The sequence below is a fragment of the Poecilia reticulata genome, chromosome 19 (assembly GCF_904066995.2).
Source record: "Poecilia reticulata chromosome 19, P_reticulata-male-v2, whole genome shotgun sequence".
Taxonomy (NCBI): Eukaryota; Metazoa; Chordata; class Actinopteri; order Cyprinodontiformes; family Poeciliidae; genus Poecilia; species Poecilia reticulata.
The window spans coordinates 6,166,427-6,186,408 of record NC_088848.1 but is presented as its reverse complement, the minus strand read 5'-3'; the positions used below and the strand labels follow the sequence as shown (position 1 = coordinate 6,186,408).

At 40.4% G+C, this 19,982-nt stretch overlaps 1 protein-coding gene across 4 annotated transcripts in view; it reads left to right on the top strand.

Annotated features, from left to right (window-relative positions):
- erbb2 (erb-b2 receptor tyrosine kinase 2) overlaps positions 1 to 15,124 on the top strand; it is a 35,621-nt gene extending 20,497 nt beyond the window's left edge. For 3 of the 4 annotated variants that reach the window (XM_081600515.1, XM_081600519.1, XM_081600518.1), the window contains 16 exons: positions 2,097 to 2,299; positions 2,661 to 2,787; positions 3,002 to 3,092; positions 4,321 to 4,475; positions 4,565 to 4,612; positions 5,312 to 5,450; positions 5,547 to 5,669; positions 5,758 to 5,856; positions 6,942 to 7,127; positions 7,212 to 7,367; positions 7,447 to 7,522; positions 8,680 to 8,826; positions 8,928 to 9,025; positions 9,890 to 10,078; positions 10,336 to 10,711; positions 10,976 to 15,124. In XM_081600515.1, the coding sequence (XP_081456641.1) occupies positions 2,097 to 2,299; positions 2,661 to 2,787; positions 3,002 to 3,092; positions 4,321 to 4,475; positions 4,565 to 4,612; positions 5,312 to 5,450; positions 5,547 to 5,669; positions 5,758 to 5,856; positions 6,942 to 7,127; positions 7,212 to 7,367; positions 7,447 to 7,522; positions 8,680 to 8,826; positions 8,928 to 9,025; positions 9,890 to 10,078; positions 10,336 to 10,711; positions 10,976 to 11,334 (2,572 nt within the window). In that variant the 3' untranslated portion in view covers positions 11,335 to 15,124. The remainder of the gene's footprint in view (positions 1 to 2,096; positions 2,300 to 2,660; positions 2,788 to 3,001; positions 3,093 to 4,320; positions 4,476 to 4,564; positions 4,613 to 5,311; positions 5,451 to 5,546; positions 5,670 to 5,757; positions 5,857 to 6,941; positions 7,128 to 7,211; positions 7,368 to 7,446; positions 7,523 to 8,679; positions 8,827 to 8,927; positions 9,026 to 9,889; positions 10,079 to 10,335; positions 10,712 to 10,975) is intronic. The other variant, XM_081600516.1, reaches the window with a different exon arrangement.
- The last annotated feature ends 4,858 nt before the right edge of the window (positions 15,125 to 19,982 follow it).

Below are 19,982 nucleotides of genomic sequence, written 5' to 3'. Positions count from 1 at the left end.
AACCAGCTTTCCTAGGAACCAGCTTTCCTAGGAACCAGCTTTTAACCAGCTTTCCTAGGAAAGCTGGTTAAAAGTGTAAGTGAATTAGGCATTTCCTAGCCCCTTCCTCCTTTACTTTTATAGCAGCAAACACATAAGCTCAACAACACAAAAGCTTCATATTTATTACAAAGTATTCGTCTAAGAATCGATTTCTTCCTGAAATAGAAATGATTTCTGATCAAGTTCTCTGTTTTCATACTTTCATGGATTGTTCTTCTTTTTTCCCTTTTCTACAGTTTTTCATGTTAAATTTCACTTTTTTGTTAAGTTTGTTGACTTTTCAAATTTGCTCTTGGAGCGTCGCACCGTTCAGAGGCTGCAACCTCCGTGGGTTTGGTTCCTTTCCTCGGTTCCTCTCTCGCTGTCAGGATGGGGTGGTAGGTGATGGTGAGGAGAGACGCTGAGACCCAGATAAGATGAGGAATATGATGATTTTAATGAATAATAAAGCTCAAACAGTCCAGGAACAGGCAGCACGGCAGAGAGTAGCACACAGCTAATACCGGTAGCAACTGATAACTAGAGACTGAAAACAAGAGCTAAGCTAACCAGGACTTATCAGTTCTACTGGAGAGCAACAACTCACATTCAACGTATGTAGGACAGCAATAGACAAGGATCCAACGAAGAACAGAGACAACAGGTAAGACTAAATACACATGGGGTAATCAAGGGAATGAGACACACCTGGGAGACAATCAAGACATGGGGAGTTGAACCACCTTTAGCACCACAAAGTCTTGCTGCAAGTCCTGGACTCCCCTTCTCGTGGCGTGATGGGGCCCCATCACTCCACTCTGGTTTGTCGGCGTATGATGAAACATTTTCTCCGAAATACAATCACTAAAATTGTCGTAAACTACCTGAACGGTCGATTCGAAAGAGCTTTGCGAATGTCTGAACGGGTCAGTGATATTGCAAGCAATGAAAAATATGCAGAGTTGCGTTACATGCAATTCCGCAGTTGATGATATCAATGATGTACTCAGACAGCCTCTTCTCCATGAGGGCGACTCTCATCCAGGCTCGACCCTGAAAGCATCAAATGGAAACACGGCTGCAGTTTACACCCACAGCGCTATGGTGCTAGCTGCTGTGCTGCTAACTTCTAGCTGCTATGCTATGCTGATAGCTATGTTCCTCTAACAGATAGCTACTCAGGTTGGATTTTTGTGACTCACTTTTGCTCGAGATGCGTTGATGTTTTCCATGCTTTCAATGCTGCTGATGCAGCTGTTGGGGACTTTAGCACATGCCAGGCGGATGTAGTCCCAGTAACTCCTCTGACCGTCAAACCAGCTACTACAGCCTGGAAAATAACAACATTTTAACAACAGAAATTATCTTTAGGTTTAAAACAGCATAACCACCTATAGGCTGTCAAAATAGCAGCAATAATTTGGGTCATTTGGTCTGTAATAAAGTATTTTCATGCTAACTAGACTAAATGTAGTCTGTTTAGCCTAGACATTAAATATTTAGTTTACCAAGTGGATTTTCCAACAGGAAACTTAAAACTAAAGAATTTATGGTGGAGTTTGTGAAGATACATAGTTCTTTTGTACCTTAGGCCGGCTCTATACTTACATTCTCTCAATTCTGAGTTATAATGTTTAAGATTAACAACTTTGTGTCTTCTTCTATGGTATGTAAAAATGAACCACATCTTGAAGTGAATAAGACTGAATCCATTTTCTAAATTCCTATTATTTTTATTCTTGCTGTATCTCTGCTTCTTCTTTTGAATTCTTTGCAACTAGAAACCCAGAAACTGCGACGCTCGGCCATTTTGTGCCTAAATGGTTAAACGGAGACCCAGAAACACTGAATGCACTGAATGCCTGCCTTTTAAAGTCCATCCACTCACAGTGTCTCTTTGTTTGCACGTTTTTCCGTCTGGTAACGGTAATAAATGCTAATTATTAGCCAGCTCTGACGCTTTGACCATCAGGAAATGCCACAGTCTCTGGGAAGCGTTTTTATCGCAGCCAAATAAGTCAGGTGTGTTATTCGTTAACATACCTGGGTTGATGTTGATGTGTTTTCTGTTTTAGGGGCGTGTTTTCACTGGCCATCCAGAATCTGCACATCCAGTCTTTGGGGCTGCGTTCGCTGCGCAGCGTCAGCGGAGGCCTGGTGTTGTTGTACAACAACTCGGAGCTGTGCTACACCGACTCTCTGCCCTGGGCGTCAATCCTCCACCCCACCGAGGGGCCGCAGCGCATCGTCAGCCTCAACAAGGAACCCAGCGTGTGCGGTAGGTCAACGCTCAGACGGGAAACGTAGAAACCAAAATGGCTGGTCTGGAGCTCAACGCCCGGCGCTCACAAGTCATTGCAAAAAGTATTCACACCCCTGGAAGGTTTTAAAACTTTTTGTCCATGAACTTCAGCGTGTTTTACTTGGATTTTATACAATAGAGCAACAGTATGATGGGGTATTAGGACCATTCTAAGAAAATAAAAAATAATAAAATTACAAGAATAAAGTCATAATATTGTGACTTTATTCCTGTGATATTACAATTTTATTCTCAAGATTTGCTGACATGATATTAAGCCAACAGAAATCGCATATTAAAAGGTGTTATGTGCTTCATTTGCTGTTTGTATTTCCAGAGAAGGAGAGGCTTGTTTGCCATCCGCTGTGTGAGGGGGGCTGCTGGGGCCCGGGGCCCGGCCAGTGCGTGTCATGCAAGACGTTCCAGCGAGGCACCGTGTGTGTGGAGCAGTGTGACTATCAGGGGTAAAGGTCGTCCAAACATCACGTCTGCTTTGACACTTTAACATTCAAGTACATTAATAGAAATTGTTTTAAAAACATGATGAGGTAATGATGATATTACCTTCTCTATATAACGTAGTTAACTCTGGTTGAGACGTCTAATGACATCATGCAGCTGAAGCCAGACTGTGGTTTGGGATGTGATATTTCATCTTTTGCATCCGTTCTGTTGCAGAGCTGTTCCTGAATACGTTGATGGGTCTTTGTGCAAAACCTGTCATGATGAGTGTCGACCTCTGAACGCCTCTGCATCCTGCCACGGCCCGGTAAGATGCCATACTGTACAACACCACAACATACCACTGTTTACCAAACAGCATGTATCATAATGTATACCACACGCTATACCATAACACCATTTACCATACCATAGCATACCATGCCATAGGGCAGTGGTCCCCAATCCCCGGTCCACGGACCGGTACCGGTCCGTGGACCGCGCAAGAAATAATTAAATATTTCCTTTTTATGTATTATTTGAGTCTGGAGGATCTTTTATTTTGAAAATCCTTTAACCGGATTCTCTCTGTTACTTGCGCACCAACGCTGAGCCCACAAGCAGCAAAATGAGTAAGAAACAGATCAGATGATTTTGGAAAGTTTCTTTGCAAAGGGGAAAAGGCCCCACGAAGAGACAGGAGAATGGATTTATCCCGGACCGGTTAGGTAAGTCCCACATTACAAGTCGGCCGATTCTCCAAACCTCTGTGACCACAGAGCTGATAAAAGTACAACAGGTTCGATCGGTTCGTGTCTCCAAGGCAGGAGCAACACTAACTGATTCCAGTCACGAACATCGCGATTCCAGAAGAAAATCCATAAAACTCCCAGCATAGCATACCGGAATTTAGAATAACCAAACATGGATAATGATGTAGAAACAATAGTGATAGTTTGTGGACTCATTTTAAGAAAAATAAAGACGTAACAAAAAGAAAAGGCGGTGGATAAAAGACGACGGGAGCAGCCGCTCTATTTGCTGCACTATGATTTGGAGGTGAATATGTTTTTTCATGGTTAACATTTTTAACTGAATAAACATAAACATATATAATAATGACCTTTACATAAAATAATAAACATTTCCACATATCATCTCCGATATCCACCGGACTCTCAGTTGCTCTATGTCAGCTGTTTGGGATTCCTCTATGTTCTTACGTCACTGCGCTTTCTGATTGGCTGACGGTTCAGCCAATCAGAAAGCCCCCGCCTCCCCCCCACCCCTCCCCTGGGCCGCAGCAACATTTCCAAGTCTTGACCGGTCCGCAGTGATAAAAAGGTTGGCCATTAAATGTCCTTTAAACCAAAGCCACATTCACCCAGTGACATTCACAAACGAGCGCACATTTATACACCAATACCCAGATTGATGGGCATCCTTGCCTGGGGGGTAAGGCACTTAGCCTCCGTTGGGAAGTCATGTTTGTGGTCAAGTGAGGTTATGTTTTTAAATAAGTTCTCGTTTCACTTTAAACCTTCCTCTGCCTCCAGGGTGCAGACCACTGCACAGAGTGTCTGCACTTTCAGGATGAAAAGATTTGTGTGGAACGTTGTCCCAGCGGAGTGAAGGAAGATCAACAAACTGTGTGGAAATACAGCAATGAAACGCGACACTGTCTGCCCTGCAACACTAACTGCACACTGTCGTGAGTGAACACGCACATGCTGTCTGAGAAACCCAAGCAAACACACTGAACATGTGACAGTAACTCACACCAAGACCCTCTAATTTCAGCTGCACCATGATGGATGAGAGAGGCTGCCCCATTGACACCAAGACTGGGTAAAATCACACTTTTGATGCTGCTTTAAGAATGACTGAAATCCCTGAAAATACTTGAACTTCAAATATTTTTAAGTAGCACTGCAAGAATACTGAATAAAGTGCTTGAAATTAAAACTAAAAGATTTTTGTGTTTTTTTGCTGTTGGCTAACGGCAGTTAGCTGCTAGCTAACAACTGTAAAATTAAACCAGGCTAAAACGGATAATGTTAATAACAGTTAAAAACATACACAAAACACAGCAACATTACTCATGAAGCAATGTATAATATTAAATTTGTCTAAAAATATGTTAAAATATCACATTTGTAAAGAAAACGGAGCTGATCCTAATACATACCTCAGTTACAAACACTAACAGAAAAAAAGTGGGAGGAGATTTCAGTTACTGGTTACTATGGCAACCACCAACTGCCAAGAGCAACGTTAACTTATTACACCAATAAATGTCTGGAGAAACAACTTGACTAAACAAAATAAATTTAAAGAATAAATAAACATATTTTAAGTTAAAATAAATCCATGTTACATATGCAAACTGTATGTAAACTCTCACCAGAACATAAAATATTGGTATCATCCTCAAATGATATAAATATACATGTCAATATGAACAGTTTGGGACCTAAAACCGATCCTTGAGGCACCACAATACATGTCCATATCAGAACTTTTCCTAAACGTCTCCTCTCTGTTTAGTTCGGGCACAACCGTCGCTGCTGCAGTCGGTGGAGTCGCACTCTTCCTCATCTTGCTGGGTCTGCTGGTCTTTTATCTGAAGAGACAGACGAAAATGAAGAGGAAGGAGACCATGAGGAGGTACCTGCAGGAGCAGGAGGTGAGCGCTGGCAGTGACTGGATCACAGTTTGCTTGGGTTTTTGTTTTTATCAGACTGATATTGTGTTTAATCTGCGCCGTGTTTCCTCTCTCCAGCTGGTGGAGCCGTTGACGCCGAGCGGCGCGTCTCCGAACCAGGCTCAGATGCGAATCCTGAAAGAGACGGAGTTGAAAAAGCTCAGGCCTCTGGGTGCAGGGGCCTTTGGGACTGTCTATAAGGTATGCACACTAAATGTTTTGTGTTTTTCTTTTTCTGCCAATATATTTAAGATAACTTTCTTTTTTCCAAAAATAATTGCTGTTTTAGGGGGTGTGGGCTCCAGAAGGAGAACACATAACAATACCGGTGGCCATTAAAGTCTTGAGAGAGAACACCTCACCGAAAGGCAACAAAGACATTCTTGATGTGAGTTAAAAACAGATTAAAGCAAATATGTCAAATTCAACCAATATAGCTTTTTATGAGGTCCTCTACACTCTAGACACCAAATTACATCAATCAGTCCTTCCATTTTTTGGGAAAAATTCAACTGATTCCCGCATTTTTAGCCTTATCGCTAATGCATGCTTGCAAAAATTGGTAAAAATTGTTGGGTTTAGTAGAGCTAGCATCCATCTGCATAGCAAAAAACACAAACCTTGTGTATTTGTGGTTCAGTTTCTAGTGAAAATATCTTAACACACTTGAAATAAGACAAAGCTAACTTACAAGTAAGTTTTCAGCAAGAAATATGGGCTTATTTTATGTAAATGATTTCTTAATATTGATCAAAAAGTGCTTGTTCCACTGGAGCATGGACAAATGTTTTGCTATAAACGAAGTAATTGTCACTGGAATTAGAACTGGGTTGCTAGGAGACGGTCTTAACTGGGTTGCTAGGAGATGGGCTGGGCTTGGCTGGTGTTGCTAGGTAACGGCGCAACTCCAGTTGATTGTGACATAAGTGAAATAATCTGCCAGGTGAACTAGTAGTTTTTCATCACTATTAAGAAATTATTTTCATAAAACAAGCTCCTACTTGTTGCTGAAAAGTTGCTTATACTTTAGTTTTGTCTTATTTTAAGTGGACTAAGATATTTGCACTAGGAATAGATCAAAAATACTTGGTAAGATTTGAGTTTTCTGCAGTATTTTTCACTTCTACTACATTGCTTCTTCAGCCTTACTTGATGTCAAGTTATTGTCACATGTAACGTAAGCAAAACGTATAGCAAAATTTCTTGCAAATATTTCTAATTTAGCACAACAAATCACAAAAACAATCACAATATGCTGTTGGCACTGATCAATGTGAAAACATGTTCAATACTTAATGTTAAGAACTACTTATAGAATGCAGAGACCGCTATTTATTAATATTTTAAGATTATGTTAATGGGTCTTACCAATAAAACCGTCTCTTTGGGGTCATCATGATCCTGATGTGACCCAAAATGAAAATGTGTTTCCGGACCAGAGTCCTACAGCATCTCCTGTCTGTTTGCTCCCAGGAGGCGTTTGTGATGGCGTCGGTCACCAGCCCTTACGTGTGTCGCCTCCTGGGGATTTGCCTGACGTCCGCCGTGCAGCTGGTCACTCAGCTCATGCCGTACGGCTGCCTCCTCGACTACGTCAGGGAGAACAAGGATCGCATCGGTTCCCAGTACCTCCTGAACTGGTGTGTCCAGATTGCCAAGGTACCTCTGGATAACGACTCTCTGGTTTTTCTGCTTTTGCCCTTTGCTTCGGCTTCAGCTTGATGGATCTGTGTGTTGGCATAGGGGATGAATTATCTGGAGGACATTCGGTTGGTCCACAGAGATCTGGCCGCCCGCAACGTTCTGGTGAAGAACCCAAACCATGTGAAGATCACCGACTTCGGCCTGGCCCGTCTGCTGGACATAGACGAGACGGAGTATCACGCCGATGGAGGAAAGGTGAGGCTGGACTACGACACCAAACCACAACATCAGAACTTCAGCTTCCATTGCCTGACTGGTGTTTCTGGATTTAAAGGTGCCGATTAAATGGATGGCTTTGGAGTCTATTCTGCACAGGAAGTTCACCCATCAGAGTGACGTCTGGAGCTATGGTCAGTGATACTTGGATGTTTTCACACCTTGGTTCGGCTGGGGACCAAAGATGCAACTTTTATTACATTTTCAGCTGGTGTGTTTCGTTTTTACATTTTGTCAAACAAACCAAACTAATTGAGAAACCCGTTCCCCTCCTCGAATGGGGGGAACTACTGAAGGAAATGACATAAAAACATCCTTTTTTTTTACAAAATGTAAACAGAAATGGAGTAGTATTAGATTTTAGTGGTTGTAGGTAAAAAAACACAAGCCATTTTTTCCCTTAACTGTTTTGTTTTAGTTGTATTTACCCAGAATGCCCTGTACTCTCATCCTCTTCCTGGTTTTGCTGTGGCCTCTGGTTCGCTTGGCGTTCACATTTGACCTGCACTAGGGTTCAGTTCAACAGAATCAAGACTGAAGTTTTTAGGCGGACCAGAGTTCAATTGTGGATTCACACCTCCGCAAACACACTAGAGTTAGATTAAAGCGGATTAAACAGGATTGCTGTGAATGCACTCTTGGTTGTAGTTTAGAGTAAAGGCATTTTCACAGCTCATGGTCCAGACTCAGTTTGATTGGGGAACAAATTTACAACATTTGTTACATGTTCAGCTGGTGTGGTTCTCTGTCACGCCGCACTGTCAAACAAACAAACAAAAAAAAAAAAATTGAAACATCTGTTCCCCTCCTCACCTGTGGTGGCGCTGCACCAAGAACCACTGAAGGAAATGACACAAAAACCTCAAAAGAAGGCAAGAGCGCAACTTCCTTCTTCACGAAATCGTCAACTTCTAGTACATGTAGGATTTCTGTTTTGTCTTTAGCAACAGACCAGGAGCCATTTCTGCCGTTATCGTTAGACTCGCACGTTTGTTTTGGTTGTATTTACCCAGAATGCCTTGCGCTCTAGTCCACTTCTGGCTTTTGGAGGGGCCTCTGGACCCCTCCAAAAGGGGACCAGAGACCCCATTTATGCATTCAAACCGCACCAGAGTTCACTTCAACCAAAAGGAGACCGAGGTTTGTAGGCGGACCAGAGTTTGTGTTTTTGTCCGCATCAGAGTTCAGTTGCAAACTTTCTATTACTTACTACTTACATGTGACCAAGGTTTGTTCAAAGTGGATTCTTCCCAGAGACGTCAGATGACAAACCAAACTCTGTCGTTTTCAGGGGTGACGGTTTGGGAGCTGATGACGTTCGGCTCCAAGCCATACGACACCATTGCAGCGAGGGAGATCCCAGATCTGCTGGAGGGAGGAGAGCGGCTTCCTCAGCCCCCGATCTGCACCATAGACGTCTACATGATCATGGTCAAATGTGAGTACGGCACCAGCCCAGTCGTTCATTTACTGCCCTGGGGGGTAAAAAGAGTTTGATTTTGAAACAGAAAATCTAATAATTTTCTGTTTGCTTTGCAGGCTGGATGATTGATCCAGACAGCAGGCCCAAGTTCAAAGATCTGGTTCAGGACCTCAGCGCCATGGCGAGAGATCCGTCTCGCTACTTGGTCATTCAGGTAAACTTCACTAAGGCTGCAAATGTTTAACTTCTGGGTGTCTGTATTATCTTAATGCATCTTGTGTTTTGTTGCTGTGTTCATGCAGTAAACGTAATACGAATGTTTGTTAGTAACTTTAAGGTTTTTGAAAAGTATTTGATTGAATCTTCCTTTTTTTCAGGATAACAAACTACAGCAAAGACTTTAAAAATTAACATTTGGTTGGAATTTACTGTGGATTTTCTCACACAGAATTAGTATTATAAATATAGACTGATATTTACAGCCCCACTAATCGACTAAACATTAATCGTGATTACTAAAATAATCGTCAACTAATTTAGTAATTAATTAATCGTTTACTGGCCTATACAGACTCAAAAAAGGCCAACATATTGAGAGCAGGGATTGAGCCTACACTGTACAAAAAATATTAACATTTTGTATTTAAGATAAAAAAAACGTTGTGTTAAATTCTCAAGTGGTAATTTTAGCTTAACCCAATTAAAATTCTGAAAAAATGCTATGTTGTTGCTTTTGAAGGAATAAAATGTTTATTTTCTTTGTTAAAAAAGGAATTTAATTATTTAATGTTTTTGTAATGTATAGAAATGACTAACGTGGTTGGATGAAAAGCCGAAAATGTGTCAAAGTTTTTATCCAATTAATCGTGAGAATAATAGAATATAATCAATTACTAAAATACTTAGCCTTGAAATCAAGAGCTGGCTGGTTTCAGTTGCACCGTCTGGACAAAAATCACAATAAATTTAAACTTCTCTCTAAATAATTGATGCTTTATGTTCCATGCTGAAATTAAAGAACAGCTGTAATATTCCTGAGGTTCTGTTGAGTCCTGACCAGAACCTTCTGCTCCTCCAGAACGACGACCAGATGAGCTCCTGCAGCCCGGTGGACAGCCAGTTCTACCGGATGCTTCTGGAGGAAGGCGAGAACATGGGGGACATGATGGACGCCGAGGAGTACCTGGTACCGCAGCCCAACCTGTTCCCCAGAACCAGGGCCGACGAGGCCCAGGCCAACGGGCCGACCCGCCACCAGTCCTACCGGGTCAGTGGGGACCTGCTCTAACTGGATCCCAGTTTTAGTCAGAACGGTTACTGGTTGGTTCCATCCATCCCTCCCTCACTCCCTCCCAAACATGGCCGCCTTTGTTTCAGAATCTGTTTGTCTCTAGTGAATAATGGTGATGATGAAACTCCATTGTTTCTGTTTTTCTGAGTTTATCGAAGCTGTAAATGTCTTCACTTGTAAACACATATCAGTTTTATTTTCATCACCTTTAAACTGTTTCTTTCCTGCACCAGCAGAGCAAAGATCTGGATGTTGAGCCCTTGGCCGCTGGCGGACCTCAGAGCATGTACTCGTCTCTGAGTACTTTGGGCCGCAGCCAGTGCCCCACCCTGCCAGCGGGAGCCAACATGTCCAACGGCCTGTGGCCCCAGTTGGCTCGGACCACTTCAGCAGGAGGCCAGTCTGACTCCGTCTTCTTGGATGCGACTCCAGACGGACATTTCTTATCGCCGTCCAGCCCTGGACGCTACTGCAAAGACCCCACCTACCCCAGAGGGAGCCAGTGTGACCTGGAAACTGATGAGACGGACGGCTTCCATCATCCTAATCACCTCCATCACTCCCTGCCCAGGAGGAGTCATGCCCACAGTCAGAGGCCATCTATGCCAGGTAAAGTGTTGAGGAAAGTCTTAACATTTCCTCAAGAGCAACTACAGACTTCATGGAGAATTAAGTGTTTTACTTTTCCACTGAAAAAAATAGTCGGCCCTACTGACACAAGAGAAAACTCGGGTTTTTAAGAAAATGGCTGCCGTTTGTTGATGGATAAGATCAATCAACTTTGGATTAACTCATTAATCGTTAACTTGCAGCCATAGTCAACGGCCTTGAAAGATTTTTCTGATTTTCTGACTCTCCTCATTCATCGTTCAGAGTACGTCAACCAGGAGATGCTGGATCCCAGACCAGCGATCCCTGAGCGACCCACTACGCTCCCGCGCAAAGGCTCCAGAGTGGAGCGACGGCTCCCCAACGGCCTCGGGTCCGGCCACAGCGTTGAGAACCCAGGGTACCTAATCCCCGTCAACTCCGCCTGCCCCGCCTTCGACAACCCGTACTACCTGGACCTCGGGGACAAAGCCAACGTCGCTCCGCCGGGAGCGGCGGGAGACGGCGCCGCAACTCAGGAGAGCAACGGAAACATCACCAGGCACGTCAACGGGTTCGTCACCCCCACTGCGGAAAACCCAGAGTATCTCGGACTTGCAGACACCTGGACTGGTCACACTTGAGGAGGAGGAGCAGGAACTGTAGGAGTTGCAGATCGAGTTCTTCTAATGGAGGAATGAGAGAAAGGGAAGCCGGTTTGTTTTGTGACGGATCTGAGTGGGGTCTTTGTTTGAATGTGAGCACATCGATTTGAGGCCGACTATCAGAAAACTCACTGTTGACTCCAGCACAGTGTAGCATTAATATGGTGTCTGTGACACCGTGTGAATTCATCAGCAGCTTGGGACGCTTCGGTGAAAAACTCATCCCAGTACGACGAGAGTCTGACGATCAGAGAACCATTTGACTGTTTTTCAGTTTTTCTTCACCGTTTAATTAACATTCAGAGTTTTTTCCACTACATATGAAGTAGGTTTTGTATTTTTTTTTCTCAACTGCCACAGACAAAACAACCCAAGATGCGCATTGAGGATGGTGTTTAGTATTCTGGTCACATTGGACGAAGGTCTCTAGTGCCCTCAAAGCCATTTTGTCTCAAACAGAGAAGGCCCCTGCAGCCCATCTGGCCTTTGGGTTTGCTCCCTGAAAGAAAGGCGTCCTGTATGGCGAAGACAGCAGCTTTGTGCCGCTCTGATGTATCGGACCGCAGCTACTCTGTGGGCTCCGAGTAGACTTCATAAGCTAATGCATGTTAAAGTCAACACTTTCCCAAGAATCTCTGCATATTCCAAGCCAGTGAGCCACTCTCTTCAAGTTGGAAAGGATATTTCACAAAAAGTTGGAGGAGATCTTTCCGTTAGGATGCAGAAAAGCCTTCATAGAGGACAGAAACCGCCCCTCTGCTCCATTTGGATAATCAATGCATGGTTCAAATTCCACCCGCTGAGAACAGCCAGTTAATACTCGACTTTTTTTTTTTTTCTCGCTCTACACTGCAAAAACACAAAATCTTACCAAGTAAGTTTGGTCTAGTTTCTAGTTAAAGTATCATAGTTCACTTGAAATAAGACAAAAGTAACTTAGAAGTAACTTTTCAGCAAGATATAGGAGCTTGTTTTAGTTTAATAATTACCTAACATTGTTGAAAAAGTACTAATTCTACTGGCAGATTATTTCATTTATAACACAGAAAGAGGTTTTGCTATAAATGACGTAATCTGCCTGCGGAACTAGAACTTGGTTGCTAGGAGACGGGCTGGGCTTGGCAGGCGTTGTTCGGTAACGGCGTAGTTCCAGTTGATTGTGAAATAATCTTTCAGTGGAACTAGCACTTTTTCAATCAATATTAAGGAATTATTTTCTTAAAACAAGCTTCTATATCTTGCTGGAAAGTTACTTGTAAATTAGTTTTTTTTATTTTAAATGCACATAGATATTTTCATTACAAATAGACCAAAAATCCTTGGTAAAATTTGAGTTTTTTGCTGTGTGCCGGTGGCAGTATTTCTCACTTCTACTACACTGCTTGATGCCTTCCTTGATATAAACCACGATCGATATGATGAGAAACAAAAAGTTACATTTAACATTGTAAAATGTAAAGTTACATTTTACATTTTACAATACTGATGCTAATTATTTTTAAATTAGCATCAGTATTTTTGTTCTAGTTTCTAGGGCAAATATCTTAGTACATTTGAAATAAGGCAAAACTATCTTAACAATAGCTTTTCAGCAAGATGTAGGAGCTTGTTTTGGGTAAATAATTCATTAATATTGATGAAAAAGTTCTAGTTCCACTGGCAGATTATTTCACTTATAACAAGACGTTTTTCCATGATATAAGTGAAATAATCTACCAAAGTAACTGGAACTTTTTTCATCAATACTAAGCAAATACTGACTTAAAAAAGCTCCTATAACTTACTGAAAAGTTACTTTAAGTTACTTTTGTCTTATTTCAAGTGAACTGAGATATTTGCACTAGAAACTGGACCAAAAATACTTGGTAAGATTTTGTGTTTTTGCAGTGTAGCTGGTTTTTGACTCGGTCAATGGAGCCTTTGTTGTTCTCATAGTCGATGTTTTCCTTCCTCACGTCTTTGGAGAAAAAAGTAGCGACATACTGACTGTACAACTATGACGACTGATCTGTGGCCTTTCCAAACCCCACTGAGGTGATTGTTATCCTTAAAGGATGTCGTCAGTGTGAAGCTCAGATCCTTCCTGAATGTATCTCACCCACCATGTTTGCATCAGATTTCATGTTTAATACGGGTTTTGAAGAGTTTCGTTCCAGAATTACGTCTTTAAGATTTCTAAATACTTTAGGTTTTATATATATATATATATATACTTTAACACATTCAGTTTTTACAATTAAAAAAAAAACATATTACATAAACAATGTATTAATTAGGGAGGAAAAAGACTTCATACAGATGCAGAAGAATGTGTTTCCTCGTTTGGTAAAGATGTGTAAAAACAACTTAAAAAGTCAAAATAAATTCAAGGAGAAAACATATTTAGAAATAGTTTTTCATAAAATCACAGGTGTTTGTTGATACTTTAGATACTAATTTAATAAAGTAAATTTAATGCACTTTTGAAATACAATAAGCCCCACAGCATCACCTGTAGACGGTGTTCAAAAACTGCAATGGTTACATTTATTTTAAAGGAGTATCCACAATTTTTTGCACCAGGGATTTTTGTTAAAAACAACTAATTCAGTGTTACAACAGCAATAAAAGAGAACATGATTTGAAAGCTTTTTACACATCTTGACCAGGGAGTTTTGTTTCTATAAAGGTGAACTTTATTCTGATTTTGAAAGACCTGCACTGCAAAAACACAAAATCTCAAGTATTTTTGATTTGGTTTCTAGTTAAAATATCTTAGTACACTTGAAATAATGCAAAACTAACCTACAAGTGACTTTTCAGCAAGAAATAATAGGTTGTTTTAAGTAAATAATTTATTGATTAAAAAAGTACTAGGTACACTGGTAGATTATTTCACTTAATACATTTTTCTCTTGTTATAAGTGAAATAATGTTTTGCTGAAAAGTTACTTACAAGTTAGTTTTGTCTTTTTTTTAAAGTGTGCTTATATATTTGAACTAGAAGCCAGACCAAAAATAAGTTTGTTTTTGCAGTGTAAACGGCATTTCTGGATTGCTCATGTTAAGTTTTAAAGGTACGTAATTTCTCTGCGACTTTTTATTTAAAGTTTGCTAATATAAGATCTTTAAACAACCTGAAAAGTGTTTAAATCTGGGCTGAAAATCACTCGTGCTGCAGACGTGGAGTATTTTTTTTTTTGGATTGCGTTAAATCAAATCTCAAAGGTTCTGTCTCTTTTTTGCAGCTAACAATCATTTCAGGTCGTTGCAAAATCACAACACGGGGTGGATATTCAATCACGAGTTTTGTTGTAGTGGTCCGTTTTGTACTTTAAACATTTCTGAGGATTTACCTCAGAAATGTTACCATCCTTAGTTTGTTTTACCAGAACAAGTACAGAGCCTAAATGTATGCAGAACAGAGGAAACATTAACCAGGTAAAAATGAGCCCTGTGACCGGTTATTTAACGTGTTTACACTTCCACAGAAGGACCGAAACGGGGCAAAAACATGACATCTGTAATCTAATCAGACAAGAAGAAAAAAAAAATGCAGCTAACAGTTTGTTGAAGTTTTTCCAACACTTAAAATCAATCATTTGCATTGTGAAGAAAATCTGTTTTGACTTTTTGTGAATATATATATATTTTTTTGTTTTTGTTTTTTAACCTTTCACGGTTGTTATGATTGTGACGGGGTATAAATAACCAGTTTGTTGGGATTTGTACATTGAACCATAATGTAAATGTTGAAAAGCTATATAGAAATAAACTGATCACAGTGGTAGCTGATGGAAACGGCCCAATTTATTCAAACTTGCTTAGTATTCCTTTGCTAAATCCTTTCTTTTACTTCTAGTAAACGAGAAAGTGTTAAAGCAAGCTTGTTTTCAGGAACATGTCGTAAATCTGCAATTTACATGAGTATCACTAATTGTACATTAAAATGGCAGAAAAAAATATTCAGAGCCTATTTAGTGTAAACAAAGCGTACTTTAAGAATTTCTAAAAAAAATTATATTTTTCTTCAAATTATAACCGTAATTACTGATAAATGGTCGCTGTTTGCAAGAACTTTTCAGGCATGTAAACCAATAGAAATTAAAATATGAGTGAATAAAAACAAAATCTTTAACCTCATTTTAAATACATTTTCTGGACTGCTTTCTTGTAAACAATTTTCCAGTACTCTTAACTCCCACATTATTTTGGTGTATAGAAGGCAACACCTGCCGTCTCCATGACGCTCATTCATTTCTGGTCGCCGCCATATTTTTGAACCCAGTCCTGCTGCCTTTAATTTGAAAGATTTACCACTCATTTTCATCCCAGTTGTGTTTCTACCAGTAAGGAATGGTTTTAATAACAAGAAGTCAACTGTTGAGCTTACTTTTGACCGCAGTAACGTTCATTTAGCGGAGACACCAAGGTTTATTATCGAAGTAAGCGGTTGCTGCGACGCGCAGTGGCGGAGCTAGAGGGGGGGCCAGGGGGGCCAGTGCCCCCCCAGTCATCTGATTGGCCCCCTTAGTGGCCCCCCCAGATGATTGACATGTAACAGCGCCAGGTTATTCCTGCACATTATTTGGAATCATTCTAAGTCAACCTAATATCTAAAGAAGAAAAACAATAATAAATATATTAAAAGAAAATGTATAAAACTTTATATAAGTCCATGTGATGACATAAATAAATAGATTTAGATCAGGCACGATACCAGCCTCCTTTATACTCATAAGAACAAGCTGATATTCCTCTCCTGGGTGTTTCAGTTGTGCTGCGCTGTGGTGCAACTCAAAGGCTAAAGCACTTCATACCTGGTGGTGATGGTAAAACACCAATAAGTTATTTATTGATCCTCCGCAAAAAAAAAAAAGAAAAAACCGAAGAGGGGCCGACAATGTTCATAGTTCAGAGCAGAGGTTGCGCTGGAGTTTATTCGTTGACCGTCAAAGAAAAAATCATTTTATTTCCAATTTGTAGTCATCAAACGAAACATTTATTATTTCTCTGCGAGAACGTTTTAGAAATCAGGTAACATTTCCCGAAATGACGTGATTAGAAGACGGCAGAACTCTGATCGTTTCCTGATCCCGCACTGACTTCCATCGGCGGGAGAAAAACCCCGCAGAAGCAGATCAGCTGCTAGGAGCTCCAAAGTCTCTGGTCCGTTAAAGCGTCCAGATCAGAGATGATTCTCTGACAGATGTTGTTCTTAGTATGATTAATAATGAGCTCCACGATGTTCTCTGTGCGTAAAGTTGAAACTGTCTGAGCACCAAGTGGTCAGCTGATCACAGTCTGGACAGAAACCAGCGAACTGCTCTCTGTTCTTATCAAAATGAGGCTGAGGAGGGAATCTGACATATTAACTCAGTTAAGTTTTTACTGGTTTTGTTTTTAAAACACCATTAACGTAAGCAGTGTAACTATATATTGTATATTTGGCGTTTGTCGTCTCATGTGTGATTAATTGGAGCGTAACGGTGGAGCATTTATCGCCCAGCGCTCTGCGCTTGTTTCTGCCTAACGGATCTGCACTTTAATTTCTTTCCTCTCTCAACAGTCAACTGTTATTCCTCTACTTGAACTACAATAAGTAGATCATATTCTCTTTAGGTTTTCTCTGTGTGCTCCAAACTCATTAAATGTAAACTCATGAGAAGCCTGAGCCACCATCAGGCAAATAATTCTGGTCCGACCCGAACTATTGTTACCTGTCAAATTACCTGTCAAAACAGAGCTTCCTAACCAAGGTGTCCATAACTCTTCAACACGCTGTCAGCTCCCGGTCAGAAAGACGCATTTAGTTCAGTGTCCATGAGATAATGACAGAGGGGCCTATATATATATATATACCTTTAAAAATTTGTAAAATGTTGACACTGTTTATGTTTTCAAAACTTTACTAAATCTGGACAGTTCCAGTCAGAAACTCATCTGCATTAGTGTCAAATTATTTAGGGGCTTTTAATGATTCATATTTAAGAGTGGGATTTGTTGTTTTTCAGCTTTTCTGAATGGTTTCTCGTTTTTTTTTCTATTAGGAGTGAAGTTGAGATGTTTAAACTGATAAATTTAAAGTTTATCTGCTGCAAACCCAGATTTGATCTGTGTTTCTGATCATATCCTGTTGGAACTGGCAGCTTTCCCCCGTCTCAGACATCTAGATGCTGATTTGATGTGGAATTGAAGAATTTGGAAGAGGAAGTAAGAATAAAATCCTCGCCACTATTTTGCCTGGTTTGTGTAATGCACCAGGACCAATGGCAGAAAAAACAGTAATCCCACAGCATGATGCTGCCATGAATATGACAGCTGGTACGGTGTTCTTAGGTTTATAAACCTTAAATTGTATGATTTGGCTTCAGTAGAGTATGAGATCGTTTGCGTATCTTTGACATTTTATCATATTTTACTCATTCTTTTGTTCTGCGCTTGTGTAGTTTGCTAAATTTTAAAGCCCTACAGTTACCTTTAGTTACTCTTTAATGTGGTATATCGCCAGGGGTGAAAGTAGTTTTAAATTCTTGGGGGTACTATGACAAAAAATTAATAAATACATTTTATATATATATATATATATATATATATATATATATATATATATATATATATATATATATATATATATATATATATATATATATATATATATATATGTGTATATATATATAAAATATGTATTTTTGCACTACAGGAGATTCTAGACTTGTATAATTTGCACAACACTACAGTATTTATGTGTTTTATTGATGCCTCTAAAGCATTTGATCGTGTGAATCACCAAAAACTGTTCGGCAAGTTAGAAAGCAGAGGTGTACCCAAATATCTAATTAGAATTCTGGTCTACTGGTATGGTCATCAATCAATGTTTGTAAAATGGGCCAACACAATGTCTGATTCGTTTAAAGTTGGTAACGGAGTAAGGCAGGGAAGTTTACTGTCCCCTTACCTTTTTAACATCTAGACAATAATAATACAAAAAAATTAAAAAAAAATTTTAAATTGACCAAAAGGGCACTTGGGGGCACGGAGCGAAAAGGGCAGGTGCTCAAGCCCCCCCATTCCCCCCCTCTGCACGTGCCTGGTCTGTTGTCATCAACTCTGTAGAACTTTGAAGACCTTTGCACACTTACCCAGCTCAGCTTTCATTGACCTCACTTCTTGATTTGACTGACCTGACAATTTGTTTCCAAGTTGCTGTAGTTCCCAATTGCTTTCACTTCGTTATAACCCCACTATTCCAGCTACTGGTGGAATATTTAGTTGCAAGATCATTCCACAACTGGACTCACTGCTGGATTTCACACGTTTGTGGACACGGAAGTGACACCTGAGTTCAATGATTTAGAGGGGTGAATAAAAAGCAAAAAAGTATTCAACACCTCCACCAGACTTCAACAAACGTCTTAAATTGAACTGCAGTAAAACTCCAGTAGCGGAAAAAAAGAACAAAAAACAAAAAAAACAACGTAGAAGTAATTGGAACGATACTTTCTAACTAATCATAACTTCCATGGTAATATTCCATAAAAACTGTTTAGCATGAGGTACGTGTGTACTGATGCAGAGGTGCTGAAATTTTTACATTAAATACAATCGCAACGCTACCAGATTTAGTGCATTCATCAAACATGACCTGTTGACTAAAAACTAAGTGGGCACTGTACACAAAAATGCAGCTCTTTATGCTAGTACTTTAAACATTCAAGTTAGGCTGAGATTTAATCTTTTATGCTAAAACTCATTGGCATACATAAAATCAACTGCTGAAAAGTCACAGTAGAGTTCAGGAAAATGTTTTCTGTATGACATTCTTACAGAAAACCAGTTCTTACAGTTCTGCACATAGCGCAGGGCTGCACAGTGGTGAAGTTGGTAGAGCTGTTGCCCTGCAGCAAGAAGATTCTGGGTTCTGGGTGCATGGAGTTTGCATGATCTCCCTGTGCATGCGTGGTTTTCATCGGGTTTCCTCCCACAGTCCAAACACATGACTCTCAGGTTAATTGGTTTCTCTAAATTCTCCCTTGGTGTGTGTGTGTGAGTGTGTGCATGGTTGTGTGTCCTGTCTGTCTTTCTGTGTTGACCTGTCCAGGGTGATCCCGCCTCTCGCCCGGAACGTTAGCTGGAGATGGGCACCAGCAACCCACCCGACCCCATTAAGGGACAAGGGTGTAAGAAAATGGATGGATGGATGGATGGATTACAATTACTAATTATTCACATGTTGTATTCAATAATTTACACATGAACATGAAAGGTACAACACAACATGTCAAAGAACATTACTAATAAATTGGAAATACTTAAACTACCCACTTGTTCAATGGAACTTGGTTGAAAAAGCTCATCACCTGCTTGACCATCAGTTGTTTCTGATGAAAAGTTTTCTGTATTAAGCTATTTGTGGGAGGAAAACATACAAAACCACATGAAAAAAGCATGAAGACTGTTGATGGAGTCTTCAGTGGAGAGTCAAAACTTGTGCAGGTCACTTGGAAGAGAGCGTCAGGAATAAATCATTCTGTTTTCCTCTACCTCTCTCAGCTCTTTGCATGCTCGTACATACGTGGTGGTTTTCACACGCCCATGCGCTCGAAGCTAAGGTTGAACGAAATGACACGCTGGGAACGCCGTCTTTA